The sequence below is a fragment of the Nycticebus coucang genome, chromosome 3, assembly GCF_027406575.1.
Source record: "Nycticebus coucang isolate mNycCou1 chromosome 3, mNycCou1.pri, whole genome shotgun sequence".
NCBI lineage: Eukaryota > Metazoa > Chordata > Mammalia > Primates > Lorisidae > Nycticebus > Nycticebus coucang.
The window spans coordinates 97,654,826-97,681,409 of record NC_069782.1 but is presented as its reverse complement, the minus strand read 5'-3'; the positions used below and the strand labels follow the sequence as shown (position 1 = coordinate 97,681,409).

The 26,584-nt window shown below is 49.9% G+C and overlaps 1 protein-coding gene across 1 annotated transcript in view; it reads left to right on the top strand.

The window, feature by feature from the left end:
• COL13A1 (collagen type XIII alpha 1 chain) overlaps positions 1-16,597 on the top strand; it is an 83,616-nt gene extending 67,019 nt beyond the window's left edge. Inside the window, exons 33-39 of the mRNA XM_053585427.1 lie at positions 576-611; positions 3,416-3,469; positions 4,573-4,626; positions 5,580-5,615; positions 11,626-11,703; positions 14,653-14,691; positions 16,299-16,597. Of these exons, the coding sequence (XP_053441402.1) occupies positions 576-611; positions 3,416-3,469; positions 4,573-4,626; positions 5,580-5,615; positions 11,626-11,703; positions 14,653-14,691; positions 16,299-16,301 (300 nt within the window). The 3' untranslated portion in view covers positions 16,302-16,597. The remainder of the gene's footprint in view (positions 1-575; positions 612-3,415; positions 3,470-4,572; positions 4,627-5,579; positions 5,616-11,625; positions 11,704-14,652; positions 14,692-16,298) is intronic.
• The last annotated feature ends 9,987 nt before the right edge of the window (positions 16,598-26,584 follow it).

The following is a 26,584-nucleotide window of genomic DNA, read 5'->3' as shown; positions in this document are numbered from 1 at the left end:
ATTAGTATTAGCTGACTCCTCCCCCACAGCTGAAGTAGAAATAGACCAGATTCTAGCCAGATTTCAAAACCATGTGCCATCACCCCGGGCTGAGCCCTTTATGGGAGGAGGGCACGGGGGTGCAAAGAGACTGGAGGACCACCCTCACCTGAGCCCTCCACGTAAGCACAGCCCCAGCAAGGGTACATAGTTCTGCTTCCAAGGCATCACCCCATGAATTCCTTTCTGCATCCCTTTCCCCAGAATGCTGAAGCCCCTGGGAGAAAGGGCTCTGAGAGGGGATAAAAGGAGAGAGGGGAGCAGGGGTGTGGAGGAACGAGTGGCCATCAGCACCAGCCCCTGCCCAGCCTGCAGTAGTTGGCCACTGCACTGAGTGTCTCCATGTTTTTGTTGGTTTCCATGTAAATACCACTCCCTGTCCTCCCAAGCTTATCTCTCCCATTGTGTTTGATTACCAGCATTCGTGTCTGTCCAGAGTCACTGCTTTACTCACCTCTTCCCTCCCCATTGTTCCCTTTTTCTCCCTCCCATTCCTCTCGTCCCCTTCTTTTGGTCAAACTGTACCCTTCGTCCAGGGAGCTTCAGGTTTGGACGGCAGGCCTGGGCCACCGGTGAGTCACTTCTGCAATACCCCTCACCTGCCCCACCCCGTTCCCAGCCTGTGATCCCTCATGTCTGCCCTGCTGTGGCCTCATTTCCCCAGTAGTCATGCCTTGTCTCACCACCGATACCCTCGGGGCCACATGTGGCCTTCTGGATCCTTGAGTGCAGCCTTCTGACCGAATCCAGTTTTTACAGAACGAATCCTTTCAATAAAAGGCTTTGTTCTTTGAAGTTTGGATTCAGTCAAATGGCCATACCTGGGGATCTGGAGGGCCACATGTGGCCTTGAGGCTGCAGGTTCCACATCCCTGTACGCTCTGTGCTGAAAAAGAAGTGCTTTTTCAGGCCTCTGGAAAAAAGAAGCTGGCCTCTATCTGAATTCCTCTGTCCACAGTACACACCCAGGGGCTCAAATCTGCCAGGTGTGGGATAGGAGGCCACTCCAGCACCACTGATCCTCATGCTGAAGGCATGCAGAGTCCAGCCTGAGTGCCAGCCCTGGGAGTTTGGGCCATGACTGTCCCTGCCAAATGCAACGGTGTCTGTGTGTGCCCGTCATGCTGTGTTGTCTCCATGCTCTGAACTCTGTCCATCTCCTGTCTGTCCATGAGGCTTCCTAGTCCTGTGCAGCTGGCAGTCTGGCATGTGTGGGGTGGGACAGCGTGGAAGGCTGAGGACAGGTATACCTAATGGGAGCACAGAGGCCAGTCCCAACTCAGTGTCCTGGGGGCATATTATAACCTCACCTTCCATGGCTCATGGCACCACAACTGCTCCACAGTCCAGTAAGGGAGCTTATTACAGAGCAAATGAGTGACACTGGGTCCCTCGTTCCCCATTCTTTCTGATCCCAGAAAATAGGCATTATATACTCTTGACTGGAAAGCACCTGGCCCTTCTGCTCAGGACAAACATATGAAGGACCAGAGAGACTGTCCCCCTGTCCACCTCCTGGTCCCTTCCCTGAGCAACTTGTGAGGTCTTCAGGATAGTGGAGCTTCTGGCTGAAGCTCCTTGCCTTCCTATGGTGTTGAGATCTCTGACTGTCAGAGGCTAGGGGCTGGCGTCCCTGCTCAGAGCCAGAGTCAGAGCTGCCCATGGAGCCACCTCCCAGGCCACGGAGCAGCCCTGCACGCTATTCCAAAGGCCATGTCTGCTGTGGCCTACCCAGGAGCTGGAGTTTTAGAACTGCCTAGAGTGACACTCAGGGGAGGTGAAACTTTGCAGGGGTTCATGGAGGGGGGGCGGCCATGCAGACAGGGGAGGAGGAGGGGAGCCAGAGTGAGCCTTCCCAAGAGGGTGGGGTGGGGCTCACAGCTGATGCCACTGAGGCCTAGAGCCTTTGGAGGTAGGAGGGTCAAGAGGGACCCCCATCAGAGCCTCATCCTGCTGAATGCCTATTCTGTGCCCTCATAAAGAAGAGGAAATGACTTGGCGGCCCAAGATGACCCACCTCTTCAGACCTCTCCCCTCACACATTAAAGGAGTTGACATCGTAGGCTCTCCTGCACATTATTAGGGCTTCATTCCCCACCACAGGTCCTCCCTTTCCTCCTCCCCTCACCTAGCACACCTGTCCAGGTGCCAGGTCGAGGCTGGGGGAGGACATGTGGCTGGCGTCAGAGAAACCGAGACTTTCCTCTCAGCTGCTGTCCCATTTATGTTGGGGAGAGGAAAGAGTTAGAAACTCACACATTCTCTCCTTGGACCCGAGGCTCGTTCTCCTCATAAAACCAACATTGCAACCTTAAGGAAAAACATTTGTGGGAAGGATTAATCCTGCACTGCCAATATCAACATGCCTGTGCTCGGCTGCTCCCCTAACGTGGCTCTTTCGCTTTCCGCTGTGCTCTTGTCATGCTGTCCGTGGCATCTCTCCTCCCTTCACAGTTGCCAGGAAGGCATGAGGACCTTTATCATCCTATTTGTTTCACACGAAGTGAATCATGCCCTGCCTCTCACACCTACACTCAGAGCACCAGACACCGCCCAAGGCCCAGCTCCACACCCTCACGTCCTCAACTGAGGCAGAGCAACAGGAGGCGCTGACAGAGACACTGGTCAGCTAGACTGTGACCTGGGGGCCTGGGGAGAGGCTGGGTTAGGCCTTAACAAGCCCGGCTCGTGTCTAAGTCCCATGCTTCCGCAGCTCCAGTGCCCCCAGGTCCTACAGCCCTAGGCTAGGGTAGCTCCTGGCCCGCTTCCCCACCAGGTCAGCATCTGTACAGACAGGGCATCCCAATTCTCTCCCCAATTCAGGCCTGGGACAGGGGAAAGAAGACACTGGCCAGGGGATGGGACCAGGGCCAAGGCCAGGGTCTGTGGTGGACGGGTAGAATGGGAGTTGGCTGAAGGACTCTCTCACGCCTGCCTCTGTGTGTGCGTCCGCATTGGTCTCTGTGGCATGAAGACATCCCCCACCCCACCCCCGCTGCATGTGGAGCTGCAATAGGAAAGGGGCTCCAGCCCCAGCCCCAGGTCCTGGGAACCGTCAACTCCCTCCCGATTGCTTCCAGGAGCAAACTAAGCAACCTGTTCTCCCACTGTTTTCAGCCTTGGCAAGCTTGGTTGTGAAGAGAAAGGGTTTCATTCCACAAATCTGGCTCTGAGGCAAGGTGGGGGGGGCCTCTCTCCCCTGAGGCCCCCAAACCCAAAGAGGATGATGGCCCAGTTGAACGGCCACCCGGAACAAGCCTGGCCTCGCCAACCCTGAAAACTGGGCCTCAGACCTTGCTCATCTGCAGGCGTTGGGGGGAAGCCCAGGGCTCTCTGGCATGGGGACCCTTACCTCTGCTTTCTTTCCCCTATCCAGGGTACTCCAGGACCAGTTGGAGTTCCAGGCCCAGCAGGACCAAAGGGTGAAAGGGTGAGCCGGGAGCCTGGGCAGCCAGAAGGGAGGGCAGGCCTGGGACCCGACTGGCCCCCAGAACAGACCTCATCCCCTTCTCTATCCAGCTCTCTCCTAATCATCCTTGCAGCAGCCTGGGGAAGCCGGGAGGTCTGGGGACAGGGGCTGACTGTGTAGCTATGTGTGGACAGAGACTTGGAGAGATCCAGGGGATAGAGAACTTCCTCTACCTCAGCTTCTGGCCACCTAGCATCTGTCACCAGTCTAGTCTGTCAAGGCCCCAGCCCTGTTATTACCAGGTATGCCTAAACTTTGTAATGATTTAGGGAAAAGCACAGAACAGAGCGCCAGTTGGTATTTAGAAAATAACTGGAGGACATGAAGAAGTCAGGAGAGCCTAGCATTAGGCTCAGCTCCCATAGCCACTGTCACTGACCTTGGCCATGTCACATGACCTGCAGAGCTCCAGCCCATCCCTCATGGAGTGGGCATATGCAGGGGTGCAGGCAAAGGGCCTTGGCTCAGTGGAGGCTGGAGAACTGTGTGTCCGTCCACATCAACTCTTCCCTCCCAGCCCCATGTCCACACACCCAGGGCTTGGAGGTCCTCTCAGTGGACATGGTTGAGCTCTGCGCTTGCTTGGGCAGCTCTCCCCCTCCAGCCTCCCACCTGCTGGCTCTGCCTCGGGGTGGAGAGGGTGGCGACTTCTGAAGAGGGGCATAGGCTTCTCTGAGGTCACCTACCATATGGGGAAACCAGGATGGCTGCACTGATGGGTGACCCTCGAGGCTGCAGAGGAGAAAGCTGTCTTTCTATCCCCTTTCTCTCCCCTGCCTTCCTGCTGCTTCTCCTCCTCCCCTGCTCCCGCCTTTGGCCAAGCAGGCCTGGAGCTGCCCAGTCCTTGTGGAGGCCTCAAGGGAAGCTCTGCTGCAGGGAGAATGAGGGGCTCTGGGGCAAGGTTGGCACTAACAGTGCCCTGCCTTACACACAGCACTCACCTCCCGGAGGCCTCTTTGAGGAGGCTGGAGAGGATTCCCAGGCTTCACGCCAAAGTAGAGAACGGTAACAGAAGGTTGTTACCAGGTCAGGGAGGATTCATGGGTTTCTTTCTCCTCTTTCAGGGCAGCAAAGGAGACCCTGGGATGACAGGACCAACGGGAGCAGCTGGGCTTCCTGTGAGTCTCACAAGACCAGAGGTTTCTCTCCACCCACCCCTGCACCGATCAGAAACACTGTCAGGCAGAACGCCCAACACCGGGAGCAAGTCTCTGGGGCCAAGGGAGACTTCTTAAGTCTGTGACTGAGGAAGCTACCAACTGGTGATGGGCTAGAGCACTATTAGGAAACCAGGTCCTTAGCCACGGGACCACCTGCCCAGATGTAGCACACATCCCAAGCCCCTCCCCATTAGTCCCTGTGTTAGACTCTGCAGGGCCTCACAAGGTGAATGAATGTGCCATGGCCTCTGCCCTGGAGGAAGGGACAGAATCAAATTCAGGCTTTCATGGGTCAAGGAGATGCTTCGTGAGCAGAGTAGCTTCCCAGGGGAGCTGGACCTTGAAGAAGAGACTTGGTTTTCCCTCTGCAGCATGTTTCCATGTTGCTTTGTCATGGAAGTTGAGTGCCTATGAAAAAATGGACTTTTGTTTCCATCACTTGAAGACTGTGCCTGCATTGGCTAAGTGGAAATGCCAGGCCAGTCTTCTGTGCCTATTCCCCCAGCTGAAGAATGGATAGCATTTTACATCTTGAAAAGAGGGTCTGAGGAGCTGCTGAGTCATTTTTCTAGCAAGAGCCGGGCCAAGAGCATTCTTTGCTCCCCAACCATGACCTCAGAACTCACTACTCACCTGCGTGAGTGACCCCAGAAGAACACAAAAGAGGCCTGGGCTGTAGTGCTAGAAAATTAGAACTGGGTTCTTGGTTGTGCCCATAACTTATCACTTGCCTCTAGGTCAAGTTCCTTGAGCAATTTGCTTCCTTATTCCCATCTGTAAAATGGGGATAATTAAACCTGTCTCTGATGAATTAGGCATCAGCAAAGAGCTTTACGAGCCTGGCAGGAAGGACTGTACAGCCATCCTGTGTTTTCTCATTACCATGCCTTCATTTCTCTGATTTATTATAGGGCTTACATGGACCACCCGGGGACAAGGGAAACCGGGTGAGTCAACCATGCTCTTCAGCTCTGGGTAATGATGTCTTCATAATGGGGTGGAATGATCAAATGGGGACTCCCGACTTAGCATGGCAAATGAAGTTTTTCCTGATAAATCATGCTAAACTGAAAGGCTTTAGAGTGAGGCCTAATCCGTGGCACACAGGGATCCTGGGCCCAATCCTGAAACTGAAACATATATTTTTCCGCATGACTAGGGGACGCCAAATCCCATGGCAGCCATCAGCTTGGCCTTGCCATCCAGCAATGGGAGTTTGAGTCCAGCTCTCTCCAGGCTGCCCTGATAATGGGCCCCTAAGTGATATTTTTAGATCCATCGTTACCTTGTCCTCACCTTCTGAAATTTAGTTTTGCCGCACATTCCAGGCCACTGGTGAGAGAGAAATAAATTCCAGTTCTGAGAACAAGCAGTCAGCTGTTGTAAGCAGCCAACCCTTTTAAAAAAATAGTACAGCTGCTATTTCTCTTGGAAAGAGTCACCAGGGCTACAAATGAAGTGTGCCTTCTTCGGCCCCTTTCTCTCGCTCTGGTTCCTGCCACCTTCACCAGGACGTGCTTACTGAATGTCCATGGCACCCACAACCACATGATGGTGCATGTCACATGCCACATACCACAGCCTTCAGCATCTAGGTCCAGAAGGGATAATTTAACTACCTCTGACCAAGAGATGACCTGTGATTTCCTTTCTAGAAAGTCTCATCCACTGGACTGCACAGTGCTCCTCAGAGAGCAGGGCACACCCCTGGGAGGCCCAAGCACATCTACTAGTGGGTTATAAAATCTAGGGCTCCGGGCGGCTCCTGTGGCTCAGTGAGTAGGGCGCCGGCCCCATATGCCGAGGGTGGCGGGTTCAAACCCAGCCCCGGCCAAACTGCAACCAAAAAATAGCCGGGCGTTGTGGCGGGCGCCTGTAGTCCCAGCTGCTCGGGAGGCTGAGGCAAGAGAATCGCTTAAGCCCAGGAGTTGGAGGTTGCTGTGAGCCGTGTGACGCCACGGCACTCTACCGAGGGCCATAAAGTGAGACTCTGTCTCTACAAAAAAAAAATCTAGGGCTCCTGCCAAAGAAGGGATGGGAGGAACAGAGGGAGAAACAAGGCCAGAAGGAGGGTGAAATGTTCTGTGTTCCCCTGAGAGTGAACAGCAGAGTATGTGGCTTCTAAAAACCCCAGATCCTGTAGCTGATCTTTGAAAACTGATACCATGTTCAGGAAGAGAAAGTGCCAGAATCTGTGTTATGCCTGACACCATAAATTCCATCCTCTTCAATTTAAGATGGATCTACTGAGCACTTCTGTGTCCTTCGATACTTTTCACTGGCAGCCGGTCCAGAGCAACTCCCTTGAACAAGAGGGAGCAGACAGAGCTACTCCTACCAGATTGTCCACAGGAAGACCAGGTCTAGAAACTGCTGGAATAAACAGACCCTCTTCCAGATACCCGGCCAGCCTCTTAAGGCTGGGAGGCACATTTCTTAGTGTGGCATCAAACAATCTAAGGCCTTAAAAACTTTGATCATTCCACCTCTCAGTGGGCATACTAACCTCCTTTCTAATTTATGTCTAAAGTGTTCTGGTTTTCTTTATTATTTTAATTAATATTTATAAACCTATTTCTTAAGACTTTTCCAGTTGGTTTGAGACACTGAGCCATTTGGAGGCTGCAGAGTCAGTCCTTCAAGGGATGATAACAGTGTGCTCTGGAGGCAGAGGCAGGGCAGCAAAGCTCTCCTGTCACAGATGGATGGGGGCAGGGGCTGGGGGGTTAGATGCTGAAGGGACCAAGTGTGCTGAGTAATCCACTGAAGTCCCTAGGAATAAGTGGGAAAATATTTCTTATCCATTTCTCCGTCCTACTGTTCCATGTAACTTTCCCTTATTCCCAAGCCCAAAACAGGGACCTTTCTAAGAACACACATACCAGTGGGGAGTCTTCTGCATTTGACACTAACGGAACCCCCCATCCCTAAGTAGCTCTGTAGATCTGGCCCAGCAGCCCCTTTCAGGATAAGAGATCAGTCAAGGGTGGCGCCTGTGGCTCAAAGGAGTAGGGCACAGGTCCCATATGCCAGAGTGGCGGGTTCAAACCCAGCCCCGGCCAAAAACCGCAAAAAAAAAAAAAAAAAGGAAGACGAAATTAGTCAAAAGATACAGGTGGTGTGAATCTAGCAACTTGATCATTAGGAAAATCAGGTGTTACCGTGGAGCTGCCTACGAGCCTGCCAACTGAAAAGGTCCGCCTGCATGCAGGGAGGTTGCTCCCGCCCTCTGAGGGACCCACAGGGAGGGGGCGTCTGGCCTTCCCCAAGCCCATCCTGCCTCCTCACTTTGGTCACTGCTCCCTCTTCTACTTTCTCTTTTGGCCTGGGCCTGCCTCTTCCTTTCTTTTCTCCTTCCAATTTTTCACCCCCTAGGTATTCTCCATGATATTACTCCCATATCCTTCATCCTTTCCCTTCCCCCAAAGCTTACAATTTATTTCCTCTAAAATCAATTTTTATACATTCACATATATATATATTTTTTTTTTTTTTTTTTGCAGTCTTTGGCCGGGGCTGGATTTGAACCCGCCACCTCTGCATATGGGGTCAGCACCCTACTCCTTTGAGCCACAGGCACCACCCCATTCACTTATATTTTTAAAAAACCACTGCTCCTTAACCTGATTTGCCCCTTTCCCCTCACTGGCTAGAATCCCCTCTTTGCCAGGGCCTGTTTTGTGTCCCCCTGGGATGGAAGGTGGGCCGGGTACAGATGAAGCTGTTACTCTAACATCTTCAAAGGCCACCTGATCTGGAGTGATTGCCCCGGCCCTTAGACACGATGTCCCAGAGTGAAACATCCCTTGTGAAACATGCCGGCAAATCATCCAGAACTGCAAATCACCGTCCCTTCAGCAGCTTTTTTATTGGGAAACTGTGCTCGGGAGTCATCCCTATCCATATGGCTTGTAGTTTTGCTTGTCCGCCATTTGGGGATTATTCATGCCACTGTGTTCTTATTGGTAGACATATCTTCAAGCCGACGGGATTATGCCTAACATGCACATACGTGTTCCTTCTTCAACACATGCCATTTTCTAAGTGAGAATGTACATTTTCAAAAATTTATTCCAAAGAATGCATTGGCAATTGCAGACAACCTGTAGAATTGGAAAATTTGAGTGATTTCCAAAGATCCAGGGAAACATCGAAACTCTTCTAAGTCTCTGCCTTCCTCTAATGAACTCGTCCTGCAGGAGCACTATATGCAACAAGACCTCTGACCTTGAGACTTCCTTCTGGCAGCAGCTTTAACTCCTATACTGGCAAACAAAAAATAATAATCACTATTATTATCATTTTGAAGCAGCTGTCATTAGCCAAGCTCATGCTATATGCACTTAATGCACACAAAGACCTCACAACAAGTTTTTGAGGCAGCTGTTATTGTTCCCATTTTACAGGTGAAGAAATTAAGGCTCAAAGAGGTTAAGTAGTTTCTCAGGTCATGCTACTTCAAATTGGCAGAACCAGCTCTGACTCCAAGCCTTTGTTCTGACCAGTACGCTGCCCAGCCTCCAAGGTCTTGTCACCTGGAGTAACACTGCGGAAGTACTGGCACTTTAATGTGGATACAGGGTGGTGTGAATCCAGCAATTAGTCGCTGTGGAAATCAGGTGTGAATCCAGCAATTAGATCACTGTGGAAATCAGGTGTGAATCCAGCAATTAGATCTCTGTGGAAATCAGGTGTGAATCCAGCAATTAGATCACTGTGGAAATCAGGTGTGAATCCAGCAATTAGATCACTGTGGAAATCAGGTGTGAATCCAGCAATTAGATCACTGTGGAAATCAGGTGTGAATCCAGCAATTAGATCACTGTGGAAATCAGGTGTGAATCCAGCAATTAGATCACTGTGGAAATCAGGTGTGAATCTAGCAACTTGATCATTAGGAAAATCAGAGGAAAGCTTCTGGGAAGTCTCTCTGGGGGCACACTTAGCCCTCTTTTAAAGAAACACACATACATTAGAGGTGATGCTTCACTTTTACACAGAATTCCCCACAGCCCTTCTTTAAACAGACCCTGACCCACACAAAAGGGGATTCAACTTAGAAAATGATATTCACTAAAGATTTTCAGAAACAAATTTCTTGAACCAACATGTCCGCATACAAGTAGCTGTCTATGACTTCAGACCAGGATGAACCAGGCACACACATAGAATGGGAGGACTCAGCTGAGAACGAGGGGCCACTCATGAGCCCTGGACACATGTGCACACTTACATCTAGGCACATACATGAGGGCAGATGCCCAAACACATGCACTCATACATGCCCACACATACACATGCCTGTGTGCTCATGCACATACATGTATACACACACACAGCATGTACATGCATATGTTTATACATGCTGCGTTTGCGCACACACACACACATATGCACCCAGCTCAGTACTCTAAATACAATCACCTTGCCTCCTAATAGAATGTCAAAGGGAAGAAAAACAATTAGGACAAAAGGTTGGCAATCCAAAGCCTTTCGAATGTAGACCTTCAAAGAGACGGAACTTGGTCCCCAACTTCTAGGTCCCCAAACTAATCTGAGCTTCAGATTAGCACAGTTGACCAACAGCATCTCCACTCTTCAATTCCCTCCACCTCCAGCTCTGAGTCCTGCTGCTCCATGTTCTCTGGCCCTGCTCTTCTTCCCTGTCCCCTCCCACCCACCTCAGCCAAATTTTCAGGTGCTTAGAAGGGGGAAGTGGGTATTGACTTCAAATTCTATTGGGGAGAATATCCTAATTAAGAAAATCTATTTTTCCCTTTAAAATTTTCTTTCTCTGTCTCTAACCTTAACACATATGAATGATCCTAAAGTTTTGATGTTGTTTTTTTTTTTTCTTTTTCTTGGACTAAACCATTATTTACAGGGGGAGAGGGGGAAGAAAGGCTCTAGAGGGCCTAAAGGGGATAAGGGAGACCAAGGAGCGCCTGGATTAGATGCCCCCTGTCCATTGGTATGTTTTTGTTTATCACTTGCATTGTTCTGTCTTTTTTCCTTGAGGTTTGCAAATTAGAAACGAAGAAGGCAAATCATCTAAGATGAGAACCAAATGACTACACTGATGCTACCAAAATCTGTCTGTTCATTTGACCCATGAAATTCTGCCTGCTGTTGGTGTTGCCTTGAAACCACAGCTGCAAGCAATTCTAGCTAAATCCCTTCCTTCCAATCCCTTCCCTTTGAAGATGGAGAACAATTGATGTGTGGAAGTGAAGAAACTATCAGGAAAGGGGCTTTCGAGAAGGCCTCAACTCTAGGCTCCAAGATGGCTTTGGAGGCCTGTGTAGCATTTGTGAGCCATGGATTTGCCTTCTTTATTTTGTGGCCACCTCTGGGGGCCGGCAGTTCACGCTGTCTGAATCCTTACTTGGCCAGGATGCAGAACATCAGAGTTGCATCTCTTGAGGGGTGCTGATGCTCAAAAGTGGGCAGAATAAGGGCCAGATGAAGGGCTTTTTAACACGCAGCCTGCCAGCACTCCCCAGACATCCAGCAAAACCCTCTAAAGCTGCAGACCAGAGCAGGTGGACAGACAGCCCATGGAAAGCTTTCCAAAGGAGTCAACGGTTCATGACTTGGGGCGTATCAGCCAGGCTTCCTCAGTGTCTTTTCAATCCACCTGAAGGTTCTGAGAATTATGATGCGTTAATGTTACAGTTTATCTGTGTTTTTTCCAAGGAAGTGGGAGAAGGGGTCACAGGAGAGGGGGCTGGTTTGTAGTGTTCCAAAATTGAACTCACCGGAGCACAAAGAGAGCACAAACTCTGAATTTGGGAGGTGAGAGAATTGGGGATTTAGCCACTGGGATTTAAACCCTATTTACAGATGATGCCTTAAGGGTCCTGCATCTTGGCCAGGGTAGGACTGGGCCTCTCCACTCCCCAGTCGGAGCTGGCCAACCTTGACCTAAATAATCATCGTGGTTGGTTTTGTGAACAGGGACACCGAGGTTTTAAAGGAGAGAAAGGGGAGCCGGGGTTACCAGGGCTGGACGGACTGGATGCCCCATGCCCATTGGTATGGCATCACCCTTCCTTGCCTGCATGGCCGATTTGGGCTTCCCTCGTGTGCAGTCATGCCTGTGTGGCTCCCCAGCAGCCCCCCATGCTCCTCCTGCTCCATCCTGTCTCCACTTCCTGCTTCTTCTCTCTGTAGACACCAAGGGTCACCTTGCCTTGGCGGGTGCTTTGTGGGCCCTCAGCCATGCTGCCCTCCTGCATGCAAAGTTCATCTGGATGTTTTCTTGATTTGGGGCGCATCAGCCAGGTGCAGCTTCTTCTAAAGCAAATCATCTTAATGTGAGCTGGCCCTTCCACCCTGACATTGGATGCATCTGGCATGCATTTCCAAACTGCTTCTGAACAAATCTGCCACCAGAGGTCAAAGCAGGAAAGTGAATTCTCTGGACAGGTTCTTAGAACTGTGATTTCTTTTCCCTCAGGCAGTCCAGTTAGTTTGGAATGCTCTGGCTGAACACCTAACAAAACATTTGAAAGAGATGCCTGAGAGAGCCACATATCCCCTGTCCCTCCAGAACCTCATAACTTGCCAGGGGACAGATGGGTGATGGGCATGGTTACAGACAGAGGGTAGACTGAAAAGTTCTAAAACCCAGGTTCTTCCAGTCTGTTCTTCCAGATTGGGTCCTGGGTCACTGACCGAGTGACACCATCAGAAATAGGAGATGGTCTGGAGATTAGGTTTTTAGATCCTAAAGAGTTCACCCTTTTTGCTTAAACCCCAGGAGACGTTGCAAGACCCTCCTTTGGTGTCCCTTTCTTTCATAGTCAGATGGCTCACCATTGAAGAGTCTGGGACAGATGGAATGGTCAAGAACATAGTTAGGAGGAAGAATGGAGATGGATGAGGACCCCTCTCTTAAGCATGTCTTAGGCTAAGAGGTAGCAGTTTATTCCTACCCACCCAGTCCCTCTCTGGGCCAATCTTCTTACCTTACTGCAAAAGAAGCAAAAAAGGTGATTGGCTTGACAGGTTACTGTCTAAATCTCCCCCATAGGTTTCGAGTTTAAAAGCTATTTTCATGCCAGTAATAGATGAGAATTTCCAGCCTCACATGCCCACCCTGGGGTCACACAGAAATTCTCTTCAAATGGAAGAGAAGAAGGCATAAGGAATTATGGAAATTATGCTGTGTGACCCCGAAGGCGGCTGAAAGGACCCTCTAAGAGCACTAGGGATGTTTTAGGACCAGCATATGCAATGAAAGAAGAGCACAGAATGAGCAGGCCAAGTGGCAGCTTCCTATCCCTCACTGCCCCCAGTCCTGCCTGTCAAACCCGAGCATGCAGCATGCCCAGGTGCCTTTCTCAACTGGAATTTCCTGGTCCCCTCAAAGCACCTCCATTAATCACCAGCCAGGTCCTCCCTCAGCCACGACCCCCTCCCAAGGAAAGCTCTGCCGGCAGCAGCCTTGGCCTCCCTGCTCCTTGCCATACATTACTTTCCATTCTCTGCCTGCCCCTTCTCCACTACCCCCCACCCTGCCACCATGTGCCAATGGGAATGCCGCTCCGGCCCGCAGAGGCTCCTCTCCCTTCCGGAGTCCCTGTGAAGCTGCCGCACCATGGCCGGATGGCAAGGGGGCAAAGGGCCATCATGAACCGTGGAATGCACCACCTCCTACTTCCCCTAGCTGTCCCCTCCCTGACCCAGAGGGAAAGTGAAGGTCATCCTTATCTGACCCTTCATGCAAAATGGCATTTTCTTCAATAACATCCCCTATTGATGTGTCGTTTTTCTATTAACTGTGCTATGGAAGTGTCCAGATCTTCCCTTTGCTGTTTGTCATTCTGCCTCCTGTGCTGTGTTATTATGGACTTAAAGGGCAGGGGAAGCTATTGATCATGATTGGGAATTTTTAACACAAGACAACCAGGCTTCTTCTGCCCTCCCTGTTGCACGAAGTGCCTGTGAATACCAGGTGATGAGTGCTTTGGGCGCCTGGTGTAGGTGGGTAGAGCCATCCAGGGCACAAGGACTCCCACTCAGCAACCTCCCTCAGACTGGGCACTCGCTCCAGTCTCCTGAAACCCTCTGTCCATCTCTCTCTCTGCCCTGGAGCCTGGAATTTTAGAATCACAGCTGCCTTTCTAGTAGACTTGGATTGAGAACCAGTTCTTTGCCCTTGGTTCAGCCTCCCCTTGTCTCTTATTAAGTTTCCAGGTTTCCCTCAGGGCATGCCAAGGTATTAGGGCCTGAGAAAACTCAGGAAGGTTCCCGTCACTTCAGGGAGAACATCCTGAGGCTAAGGGTGCTCCACGGTTGCCACTGACAAAGGAGACAAACAGTATACAGTTGGTTCCTTCCCTGCTACTGCATTTCACCCCCAAATTCCCAGTAGTGTATACAGCTGTGCCGAAAACCCATGTCTTCTTGCTGAACACATCGCAGGGTGTTGGGCAACACCCATGAAGCTGCCCGTCCCTTTACACCCCTCACCCCCAGCCCAGTATGGATCACTATGGAGGAGCTATTTAGATGTCCTCCTCCCACTGCTTAGAAAGAGACAAAGAAGAGAGTGGGAGGACTGGGAGGATCCGTAGCAGTTGCTTCAAGCAACTACCCTTACCCAAGCTTTACAGAGGAGGAAACTGAGGACCAGATGCTGAGTGTCTCGTCTGTGATCATCGAGCCCTCCACAGAGCTAACGCAGAGACTGTTCCCTCACAGCACTCAAGGATGTCTGTGCCTGCTGAGTCCACAGGCTAGGACAGCCCCACTTGGCCCTACATGTGACCTCAACCAACGGGAAGACAGCCAGACTTGTTTCCCATCCACTTCTGAGGTTCTGACCTGGAGTAGAGAAAAGAAATACACAAGAGTGGGTGGGCATGGCCTGGTCAGCTGCCAAAATGCTTGTGGCCCTTGTTACCCCCGTCCTGGCTGCTTGGTGGACTATCACAGAGCCTAAACCCTCTGCCTTCCTTCCTTCCTTCCTCATTGCAGGGTGAAGACGGCTTACCAGTCCAGGGCTGCTGGAACAAGGTAGGGTTTCCCAGCCATTTGCACTGGGGCTCCATTCTCAACAGTCCAATGAAGATTTAATGGTTTGCATTCTGCCTTTCTGCAGATGAGGCAGCAGGACATGGGTCAGAACAGGCACTAACTCAAAGGCGGGTGCCCATTACACATCCCATGCACCGCACACAGTTAACATTTGACCGGCTTAACACAAATCCCAGTATATGGAATTTTCATGTAGCCAGGTGACATCTTTATGTTTTGTGTGGTCAATTAATATAGGGCCTCTCCAAGGACTTCCAGACCACGACTTTAAATTAGTTATCAATTAGCTACTCTCACAGTGTTCATAGGAGGTCGTTTAAGCCATATGATGACACTAATCCAGATGTAGGACATCTAAGTTCCTTAAACTCTAAACTCCATGGCTTCTGTGGCTCCTCCTAGAGCCTGTCCTGCTCACCATTCTACCCCTCCCCTTGAACTTAAGCTGTCACATGTATGGTGTATGTGTATGCTGCTTCCATACATGTGACCTGCAGCCCAGGTTCTCCTGGGTTCCCAGGGCTCCTACCAACAATGGGTTTTCATTTATTCACAGTGCCTTGGCATTTGCCACCATTAATGCATCTGATGCCACAGGGCTGAGCCCCTTCAACTGCAGCTCCCCAAAGGGCAGGGTTCCGGGGCTGACAAGGGCCATCAGCATGCTAATCCAGAAGCCCCCTTGGGTCCCAGCTAGGTAGCAGCTGCCACGCTGCCCCTGCCTGCCTTCCTCTGCCTTGCCTCCTACACAGCCCTCCCCCACTACCATTGTCTCAGGGTGTTGGTTCATCCTCAGAAAAGGGCTGGGGATCCCAACCCGTTCAAGAGTCTGTGCTTAACTAATCCAGGCCTGTTCCAGAGTCAGCAAAATCACGCTTACATCAATATGAATAAGCTCCCCTGCACTAAGATGCCCAAAATTTCATTAGTTCTTGGGACTGGGTAAAATTAGCAAAACCTCCAAGTTGCCAGGCCCTAGGTTGAACACCTTCTCACCCACTAACTGAGGAAGGGAAAGCTCACCTCTCAGGAGAGATGACTCCCCAGGATCTGTCCCTCAAGCCGGCCTCATCCTTGTGTCAAGTTCCACGTAGACCTAGTTAAAGCACCATAAAAGTAGGTCAGAGGTTAAAGACCCCTTCCCCCCTGAGGAAAAGATTTTCCTCTTCAAGATAGCTGCTGATGGTTAGGAGACAGAATTGTTTGGCCTTAGAAGGGGAAGAACAGCCACTCTCAGAGCTTCAGTGTCTTGGAGAAGCAGAGTGTCTCGGGACTGTTCATTCACACCTAAAGAGCAATCTGGGACTGTCCTGTTCATTAAACAGCCAGGCCCCCAAAGGCAGCAGAGAGAGAAAGTGTCTTCTGAAGTCCACCAAGGGGATTCACTGGGAGGTGAAAGCTGGGTTTCCCACCTTCAGAGGGCTTACAGAAACCACCAGTTTCTTCCACCTAGGGGCCTTGTGGTCCCCTCAGTCCCCCACCAGAACTCTCTTCCAACCCAGAACAAGATTTGCCTCCTCCCCAACAAGGAAAATAAACACCACAAACCCGCAGAAACTAACTGAATGTTGTTTTTTGTTTTGCAGTGATGCCTCTAACCTTGGATTGGCCTGTGTGTGTTTGTACATAGAATATTTATTTTTATACAGTTTTCACTTTTTGAAAATGCCAGAAGTATGATGCATCTTACAGATTATTAAAAAAGAAAAAGAAAAACCTGCATATTTTGTACAGAAAATATCAACCTCTTCCCTTTTGTTTACGAGATGTTTTGTATAAGTCTACGTTTCTAATACACTTTTTGTTTGTGAGTATGGTTGTAATGTTTGCATGATATTTGTGCACAATTATTAAGTATTGAAGCTTAATAAATTATTGTGTCTCAGTGCCAAAGGGGGCCTAGCGCTGGCTAGCTTACATGTGTATTCACATAAAGGTGAGTGTCCATGATGTTTCCCAAGCTACATGTGTCCAAGAATATTTTAAGAATAGTTGAGCTGGACTTCATTATTAAAAAAAAAAAATGAGGGGCAGTGCCTGTGGCTCAGGGAATAGGGCGCCAGCCCCATATACCGAGGGTGGCAGGTTCAAACCCGGCCCTGGCCAAACTGCAGAAAAAATGCTGGGCGTTGTGGCGGGTGCTTGTAGTCTCCTCGGGAGGCTGAGGCAAGAGAATTGCCTAAGCCCAAGAACTGGAGGTTACTGTGAGCTGTGACACCACAGCATTCCACCAAGGGTGACAAAGTGAGACTCTGTCTCTAAAAAAAAGAAAAAAAAATGAGGCCAGGCACAGTGGCTCATAACTGTAATCCTAGCACTCTGGGAGGCCAAGGATGGAGGATTGCTTGAGCTCAGGAGTTCAAGACCAGCCTGAGCTAGAGTGAGACTCCATCTCTACCAAAAATAGAAAAATTTTTTTTTAAAAAAATAGAAAAATTGTCTCAGTGCCTATAGCTCAAGCAGCTAAGGTGCCAGCCACATACATCAGAGCTGGCGGGTTCGAATCCAGCCTGGGCTGCCAAACAACAATAACAGCTACAACCAAAAAATGGCTGGGCATTGTGGCAGATGCCTGTAGTTTCAGCTACTTGGGAGGCTGAAGCAAGAGAATCACTTAAGCCCAGGAGTTAGAGGTTGCTGTGAACTGTGATGCCATGGCATCACTCTACCCAGGGCGACAACTTGAGGCTCTGGCTCAAAAAAAAAAAAATAGAAAAGTTAGCTGAGCATTGTGGCTGGTGCCTGCAGTCCTAGCTACTCAGAGACTGAGGGAGGAGGATTGCTTGAACTCAGGAGTTTGAGGTTGCTGTGAGATAGGCTGATGCCACGGCACTCTATCCTGGGGCAGCTGGATGAGACTCTGTCTCAAAAAAAAAAGAAAAAGAAATAGCAATTCATGTTCCTGATTAATCATTAAATTAGATACATTCTTTCATGTAAAATCAAGAAGTCCCAACAAGGGGCGGCGCCTGTGGCTCAGTCGGTAAGGCGCCGGCCCCATATACCGAGGGTGGCGGGTTCAAACCCGGCCCCGGCCGAACTGCAACCAAAAAATAGCTGGGCGTTGTGGCGGGCGCCTGTAGTCCCAGCTACTTGGGAGGCTGAGGCAAGAGAATCGCTTAAGCCCAGGAGTTGGAGGTTGCTGTGAGCTGTGTGAGGCCACGGCACTCTACCGAGGGCCATAAAGTGAGACTCTGTCTCTACAAAAAAAAAAAAAAAAAGAAGTCCCAACAGTAAAGGTGTTCCCAAGTGTGGAGTAATGTTTTGAAATGTGGAGTCCAACAGAGGGAGGAGAGGACTCTGTTAAGCACTGCCCGCTGTAATATGTCCAAGATCATCCCAGAGTTTGCTGTTTGAGCAGTTAAGGTTCCATTGTGCCGAGGGCCCCCGGGAGTATGAAGGGGCCATTTGCTATTGCTTCTTGTTTGGGGTGAGGGGTTGCTTGTTTCTGTTTGGTTTGGTTTGGTTTTCCCCTTTTGAGCTACAGTCACTTGCACCAGCTATTGTGATCCTGGCTGCCCATTTGACTTGAACTTGTGGGTCTACTTGCAGCTAGAAGGTGACAGAGCTCTGCCTCGCCTGCCATTCCACTTCAGCAAAGAGCACATGGAAAACACTCACAAATCTGGGCCAGACTGTACCGATCCAAAGTTGTTTTTATTTTTTTTAAATAGGGCTTTATTGCTTTCCATTCATAATGCACTGCTTAATAAAGCACAGGAAGCCAATGTTTAGGTATAGCATAGGGCTTGTTATTGGCTGTTTTACAACATAAATTGGTGCTGCTAAAGGGCTGGAAAAGAACAAGTGACTCCAGTAGTTTAAACAGCTCCCCCCATCTCATTCATGCTTTACATTTTCTTTATACATCTTTCTGCATAGACAGCACAAAGGAAAACCGAAACTCTGTGTCTACTTGCAGTCACACAAACTCTAAATTAGCAGACATCACACTCATGAGGCCCCTGCCACAGGCGGGGATGAGGCCACACTCACAGCTCTTGTTCCTGGAACCACGTGCTGCCCACGTGTGGTTGGATTGTACTGACATTCTTACTCTAAATGTCTAGTCGGTTATTTTGGAAATCACAATCTTCCTCCTCTATATCTTGGCCTCCTTGGCTCTGGACAACAGTTGAACAAGAGTTGGTCTCTGTGGGTGTGAAAGGAGCCACCAGGCTCTCACCTCCAGACAAGTAACCCTGGACCCAGGGTCGCCTCTTGCCCAGGGCCAAATTCCTATGACCCTTCCCAGGGCCCACTCTTCCCACAGGCATGGTGCCATAGGGTATTTTTAAGTGCCACAACAAATATTGAAATTTTACTATTATTAAAGTCAAAAGGAAAAAAAGTACATATATAACAATGAATCCAGCCAGGATTATTTTTATCTTTCTACCAGTGCAGTCATAAAATGTTTTACATTTTAGGCAAAATTGCCCAGGACCCCAAAAAGCCATAAGGCTGCCCTGCCCATGTCCTCTGCTTTTTTGAATTCACTCTCACCCTGACTCTGCAGGTGACACCATCCTCAGTGCCACCTCACCTCCTCACACCACAGTGAGGTCCCGAGAAATCTGAGTGTAACCTGGTTTTTCTAAACCCAACACCTGGGTCCCTTTCAGGCCCTGGCTGAGCAATCAGAACCCAAGGATGAGCTCAGAGTAGGGTCTGACTTTGGCTGGAGGCCCCAGAAACAGAGATTCTGCATTAGCCGAATACCCTGGGCATTTGAACAAAGAGGAACCTCTACTCTTTTTTCCAGTATTGGGGTTATTCATGTAATCATTGTACCTCAGCTAATGACCAGAGGATTCCAAATCACTTACAAAAATACATATAACGAAATAGAAATATGTGTAAAGATAAGTTTAAAAGTCAGAGCCAAGGAAAAGCAAGTGTAGAGGGAAGCCCCCTAGGCAGGAAGGTCCTCGTCTTGCTGCCTGGTGGTCACAGAAAAAAAGAAATCATCAGCCTGGTTTGGGGGCCCACGCTGCCCTGCCCGGTGGGCCACAGTCCACTGAGGTTTGGCCCCTTGTGCATAAGCACGTTGCCTCCCCACAAGGCTAGTGCCTCTTTATGCCTCTGCCATGACCCCCTGCCTGTCGCAGGGCTGCCGCACACACCCCCAACTCCTGACTTCAGGGCTCCCTGCCCCCCACCCCCACTCAAATCTTAATTCTGTGCCAGGAAGTGAGGACTGGGAGGACAAGTGGCGGGGAAGTTGCAGAGTAGCGGAGCACAAAGACACCAGGAGGAGGAGGCGAGATGGAATCATTGGGATTGATGCTCTGCTACTCTGCAACTGATTCCATCTGATTCCATCACATAGGAGGGAACAGGCACAGACTGCCCAGGGCTCCTGGGGGTTAGAGATTTGTCTCCACTCTTGGGGACTTACAGCCCCTGCTGGTGAGACCCCAGGGAGGCAGAGATGCACCCAGCCTCTCCCTCTGGGTACACCATGGGCATGTTGGTGAAAGATTTTTGTAAACTGTCAGGCGCTGGGTCTTCAGGACATTTATCCCCTTTGGTTCACTCTCCCTTCCTGGTGCCTGCCACTCTGTGCTCTGGCACACAGGAACACATAGTCACCCAGCACTGTTGACCTGAGACATGCAAAACTGACTCAGTGCCCCTGGGGGTGACAGTGTTTATCTAGGCCAAAATAATGACTCTCCCCAAGGCTGGTGAGTCATGTGGCATTGTCACGTGGGCCAAAGGAAGCCTGGCTTGCTGAGGGAAGTGACGGCCCTCCTACACATGCCTGTACACTGTGCTTGCTCCCAGCCCAGGGCCTGACCTCTCCTGGCAGAATGTGATGAAATGGAGCTGGGAAGGGTTAGCGTTAGCCCGTAAGAGGAGTGAGGCACTGGCGAGCAAGCCCAGAGACTCAGTTTCTAGTTCTTTCTCTGTCATTAAATAGCTGTCTGGCCTTGGGCAATTTACTCCAGGTTTTAGGTTCCCCAAGCATCAAATGAGGAAGTTAGACATGGTGACCCCCGTGGGCCCCTCCAGCTCAGGTACCCTGAAACGCTCTGACTGCACTGGCAGGTCAGCTGCTGGGAGGATTGTGGATTCTGGAGCATTCCAATCCCTCTCCTCCCAACATCTAGAGCATTTGGGTGTGACAGTGTCATGCATGGCCATTGGTATCGCAAAACTGCAGCATGCGTGTGCTTTGTAACCCTGAATAACAAAACTTCAGCGGGCTGCAACACGTGGGCAGTTTTCTTTAGGGTAAGAATGGCTATAGGTTGCTTCTCACATTGTCTACACTGAGAATGCATCAGACAGTGAGTAATACGGCTTTGACCACCTGGCACGCAGGGGAATCCTTCAGGGACACTGTGCTGGTGTGGTCAGGCTGGCCTGCATCCCCTGGCCCAGGCTTTCTATGTCCCTCCCCACACACTCCAACAGCCAGCTCTCTCCTCTTGCCCTGGACTTGAACACATTTTCAGGCAGCTTGAGATGACAAGTACCCAAGACTGCACGTCATTTACAAAAGAGAGAAGGGCAGGCTCCTGGTGAGTGATCCAGAAAAAGAACACCATGCCAAGATGACCGGCAGAGAAGGAAAGGGAGGGGGGAACCAGCTGCTCATATCTCAGAGGAGCAGAGCTTTCAAGGGTTCCTTGAAGCAGCAAAGGGAGGATGGCACAGGGGAGGCAGCTGAGACTTCCCTCAGGCAGAATTTGGTGCTATACACAGGCAGTGACCTTCAGTTCTTGAAAAAGCTCAGTCTCAGAAACAGCCAGGCCCCTGTCAGGTGGGGGTAGAGGGATGCAGCCCTCTGGCACTCCTGGGCCCTCCCCAGGAGGATCCCGGCTCTGACACTGTACCAGGGCCCTAGGAAGACACTCCTGGGTTCCTGGCTTGCACGAGCTCTTCCCTCCTTGCCCCTGCCTGGAACGCAGTGTTCTCTCCTTCATCTACCTTATAAGCGTGGGAGAAGGGGCTCTTCCATATTAGATGGTGAACTCTTAGAGGGCCGGGTCCTTCACATTCTGGTTCCCGAGGGACCCAGCTCCTACATGTCTATGACCCACTGAGTTAGCAGCCAGCTGTATGAAGCACCAGCTGTGTGCTTCATGTCAGTCAGCAGGAAGGAAAGGAGGGGCCACCAGGAGCTGTCTCCAATGCAGGGACAAGTAGCCTGGGTGCTAAATGAGGAACAGCCAGCTGGGGCTTGGGAGCATTGAGAACAGAGTCCACCATGGTGGCCAGAATGAAGAGAATCACGGGAAGAGACAACCAAGCCGAGAAAGAGGAGCTGGCCCTGCATTCCTCTCCCTAATAGAATCTTCCAGTGAGCATGAGTCTGGGCCAGGCTCACTTCTCAGATCAGGAAAGGAAGGTGGGATGATGGTAGAAGAAAGTGGGGAGAGAGGGCACCCCCAGACTTTGTGGGGCCGAGGGTCTGACAGGTAGTGCAGGGACTGCAGGATCTCCTGGCCTAGGAGGTGCCCTGGTTGTGCCAGTCATCAGCGAGCTCCTCCTCAAGTGCACCTCTTTCTGTACCTCCTTAAGGGCCAGAGTCCTTGGTTAGTTGCCAAGAAGTGAAGCCACCAGTCCGAGCCTTGGGGAAAGCACCTTGCCTTGGAGGAGGAAGGAGGAGGAGCTGCCCCTGGACAGGGGGTCGCAGGCCAAATCCTTCCCAGGGGCTGGTTTGAGCGGGTGATCAGAGCGTGACTGTGGGACAGCGTGGGCCAGAAGAGCAAAGGTCGCCACCCCTGCTCGCAGCCGGGGCCCTCTGCTATTGCTGCAGTCCCGAGGGCTCTTGGAATCCTCTTTCTTGTGGTGAATTGTGATGCTTTGAGCAATCTCTCTGCAGAAGGGGCTGTCAGCCTTGTCCTGCGCTGACTCAGGAAGCCTCCCTGGGAGGCTGTGGCCAAGACAGCTGCCACCTTGCCCCACTCTTCTCAACTGAGTTCCTTCAGCTTCCTTTGGTGCTGCCGCCATTAACCCTGTTACTCCCTGGGTTCTTTCAAATGTCCACCAAGCTGGAAAAGCAAAGAGCATTTGTTTTAGAAAGCGTGGAACAGCACTGCAGTCGAGAACAGCAGCCCTGGAGCAAGACGGTGATGATATGGGACACCTGGGCTGATGCCTTAAAGTGACCCAGCCAGTACTGAGCCACACAGATGGAGGCAACAGCCCCTTCCTTTAGCAAAACAGTTGAAGAGACAGAGCCTAGAAATGAACCACCTCACACTTCCCTTGTATATGATATTCAAACCACCTAGGGTAACCATATTCTCTTGTTCTATCCAGGACGCTTTGCAAGTAAGGCGCCACTGTTAATAATTACGCTGCACCAGCAGATGTGAACCTAGCTGGCCAGGAGGTGGGGACACACCAACAATGACCCAGTACCCACATCCCCCTCCAGCCCCTCCAGATGAATCTATGTCAACAACGCTGTGTCTCCTGCCACCTCAGAGCTCCGGCTCCCCACTGTTGGCCTCAAGTGTCCATGGAAGTAGATGGACACACCCTGTTCTCACCTACACTCACCTCTGGTAGGGGGATAAGGTCAAACCACAGATGATAACTGCCCCAGAAGGGAAGGGGGAGGCAGAAACAAAGGGCAGGGTGTGTGCAAAGGAAGGAAAGCTCTTGAATAAACAAATGTCTGAAAGAAATTTTTCCCCAAGACCATTGTAAGATGGAGAGTCTGGGCCACCAGGGTATCCCGGTGATTTGATTTTGCATTCTGAGATTCTGGCTTTAAACCCCTAACGACAACTTTTCTTAACCCTGGAAGATTAAAAAAAAAATGCCTTAGAGCAAGGTTAGTTTTTTTCCCCATTCAGAGTGTCAGTTCAGTACTTTGATGGCTTGTCAAAGTACAGTCCTGATCAGAATGTGATGGTTCCATCTCTGTCGCTGCCTTGGATGCTTACTGAGCTGCAGGAACAGCAGCCTGGTCACGTGAGCAGGACCAGCATGTCCCAGGCTGCAGACAAACTGCATGGGTCAGTCTTGGCTCCCTTTGGGCTCAAGGGCACATGTGCATGACTGGACGTGGCAAAAGTCATAGCTGAAGGACCAGATGGCTATCCAGACATGATGTGGGGCTCAGTGGATTCTTTGGGATTTTTTCATAGCCAAAATAACCAGCCGCCCAAGCCCTCTGCCATCCCCATGGCATAGGAGAAACAAAAAGCATATCTCTATAAAAAGACACACAGCGAGTGGGTTTGAAGACTTGGATGACACACAGGATCCTGGATATTTGTATATAGTCAAATGGTCTTCATCACCTGCCAGCAAATCACCTCCTACTCTGAACCAGCAACAGTCAGGAAGGACAAACCCATCACAGCCACCTTAGAGAGAGGAAATGGCCTGGCTCCAGGGCTCGCTGTGAGAAATGCAGCGAAACTGCCTGCTAAGAGACATTTTTCTTGCACTCCACTCATTCCAAAGACAAAGTGTTTTATTGCAAAGTCTGCCAAAATAAATGTGCCTGCAACTCCCACAGCCCGTGGGAACATGCTCTGGGAGGAAGGAAGTCTATGGCCTGCACTGGCTGAGGCTTGCCACACGGTGACCGTGGGCAAGTGCCTCCCACGCTGGAAGCATCCCTTTCCTCGTATATGACATGAGGCAGATACTGCCTCCCTCCCAGGTGATGCAAGGGCTGTCTCTGAGGAAACACCTGGAACATGGTGAAGAGCTTTACAAAAGCTACAATACTATTGTTTATATTTACTGTACAGAAAAAAAAAACTTGCTTTCCATAAACAAATATCAATTAACTGGAGTCACTTAAGCAATAGTTCATTAAAATTTCCGGCAAAATTAGGTTCAAAGAGGCCTTCCCTGTACCCACAAGGAAGACATGATCAATAACCATTATGGACACTGGATCTGGTGGCCAGCTTGGGGCAGGGCATGAGGATGAATCTAGGAAGTTACTTTTTAAAACTAAGTCCCATCAATGTTCATAATGGCTTTATTTTTTTCTTTCTCCTAAAAAAGAAAAGTCAGCAACTAAGAAACACAACAAAACTTCCTGCTTTAAAATTTCAGATCCGCGTATTCCTGGTTAAATGTGGTCTTCCTCTTTTGTTGGTCCCAGCCTAAGAGGTCCGGCCTCTACCTCCCCCTCCTTCCCCTGGCCTCCCCTGCCCTCATGGACACTTCGGGCAGACTCCCCCTGTGGTCAATCTGATGTCTTAAGTTTAAAAATCATTACCTCAGTATTTCAGTAGAAAAAGTTCTATTTCATTGTGTCTTAGGGTAAACTTCAGTCGGGGTAATTAAGGGTTTCATGTTCTTTTTAAAGTAAGTCAGCACCTAATTTTCAGAATTACAGAATGAAGAACAACAGTTTATCTGACTGATTCTATAGATGACAGTAGGGAAAAAAGTTTTTTGAAAGGAATCCCTTGATGACAAGAGCACCGATGAGTTCCTTGTTTTTCTCGTGGTAACTACTTTTGGTAATGACCTGTCCGTACTGCAGACAGTGGGTATTTTAAATGGAAGAAGAAAACATTAATCTGCATACAGTTTGCTAATGGTTTAAGTTTTTCTGTAATTTCTGTTTTAACATTAAGGTAAGATGTCTTCTTTTTCCTGATTGTTGTATGTGTTTTATTACCTTTAGAAAGTTGTTTTCCCCAGGCTCTCCTTTGGCCAGAAGAGCCCCGTGTAATCTCCCGGTGCTAAGCTCCTTCACTGAAGGCTTCCCAGCCACATGAGTGGCCAACCCAGAATACCTGGCACACCCTGGTACCTTATAGCAAAAAGAGGTCATTTTTCAACACCCAGGACCTTTACGGGGCTGACCCACCAGCATTCCTATGTCCCTACAAAGCCAGGCTGCTGGCTTCTCCACACCACATCAAGCTTCTTGCTGCCTTTGGGCACCTTACCAGATTGTTTCCAAAGCCCCTTAGCAAGCTCGGATCCCAATCCTTCAGTTCAGTGTCCCCTTGGCCATTGCCTCCCTCGCTCTGCCCCATGTCCTTTCTGCATAGCCTGATGATTCTTCACCCCTACTCCTCCATCTGCCCTTGTTCCCAATTCTCTTTACATTTCAGTTCTCTCTTCATTCACATCTCATCCCCAGAGCACTCGGCTCCTTGTCCCCACGTCTTTTTGTTCCCATTCCCATCCGCCTATTCCCTCCACTGGCAACAGCTCCCACACGCCTTTCAGTTCAGTCCGCTGACCATCCTTACAGCCCCCTCCACAAACGGTGCCCCAGGAGAAAACATTTGCAATCTCGTCAACTTGTGTGACAGTTTTGTTTTCCTGCCAAAACACTCCTGGTACCTTTCATTTAAATAGATTATTTGACAGTGTCTTATGATGTTCCTCATTAGAGAAAGATGTACACTTTCATTTATTCTATTTTGTTTTATTCCTAGTTTCTAGTCTAAATCTGATAAACATTGTTTTTAGGTCCTACAGGTGAAGAAATGCTTTGTTGTCTTTGTTTTTTGGCTTCATGGTCATGAGCAAAGCCTCTAGGGTTTCCTATTGATTTCAAGTTGAATATGTCACAGCAAACTCCTTCACATAGGCCTGGGATGCACTCATCTTAGAGGACGAAGGAAGCAGACTACAACTCAAAGGGTTAAGACCATATGGAATATTGGGTGATTCTACAATTCTGTGACTTTTCTGTTGGTTCAGCGAGCCAAACACATTTTCCCCTATGCCTATTGGATTTTATTGTTTTTAACCACATAGGTGTCTGTTTTCTCTGCAATCTTTTCAATTCCTCCCCACCAAACCTGGAAGGAAGGTTGTGGTGAACAAGGAAGGGCTAAAGCTCCCCGTATTGGAAAGGCCAGCAAAAGGCTTCAAGAAATGTGCTTTCCTTTTTGGGGGGAATCCACTTTGTTTCTCT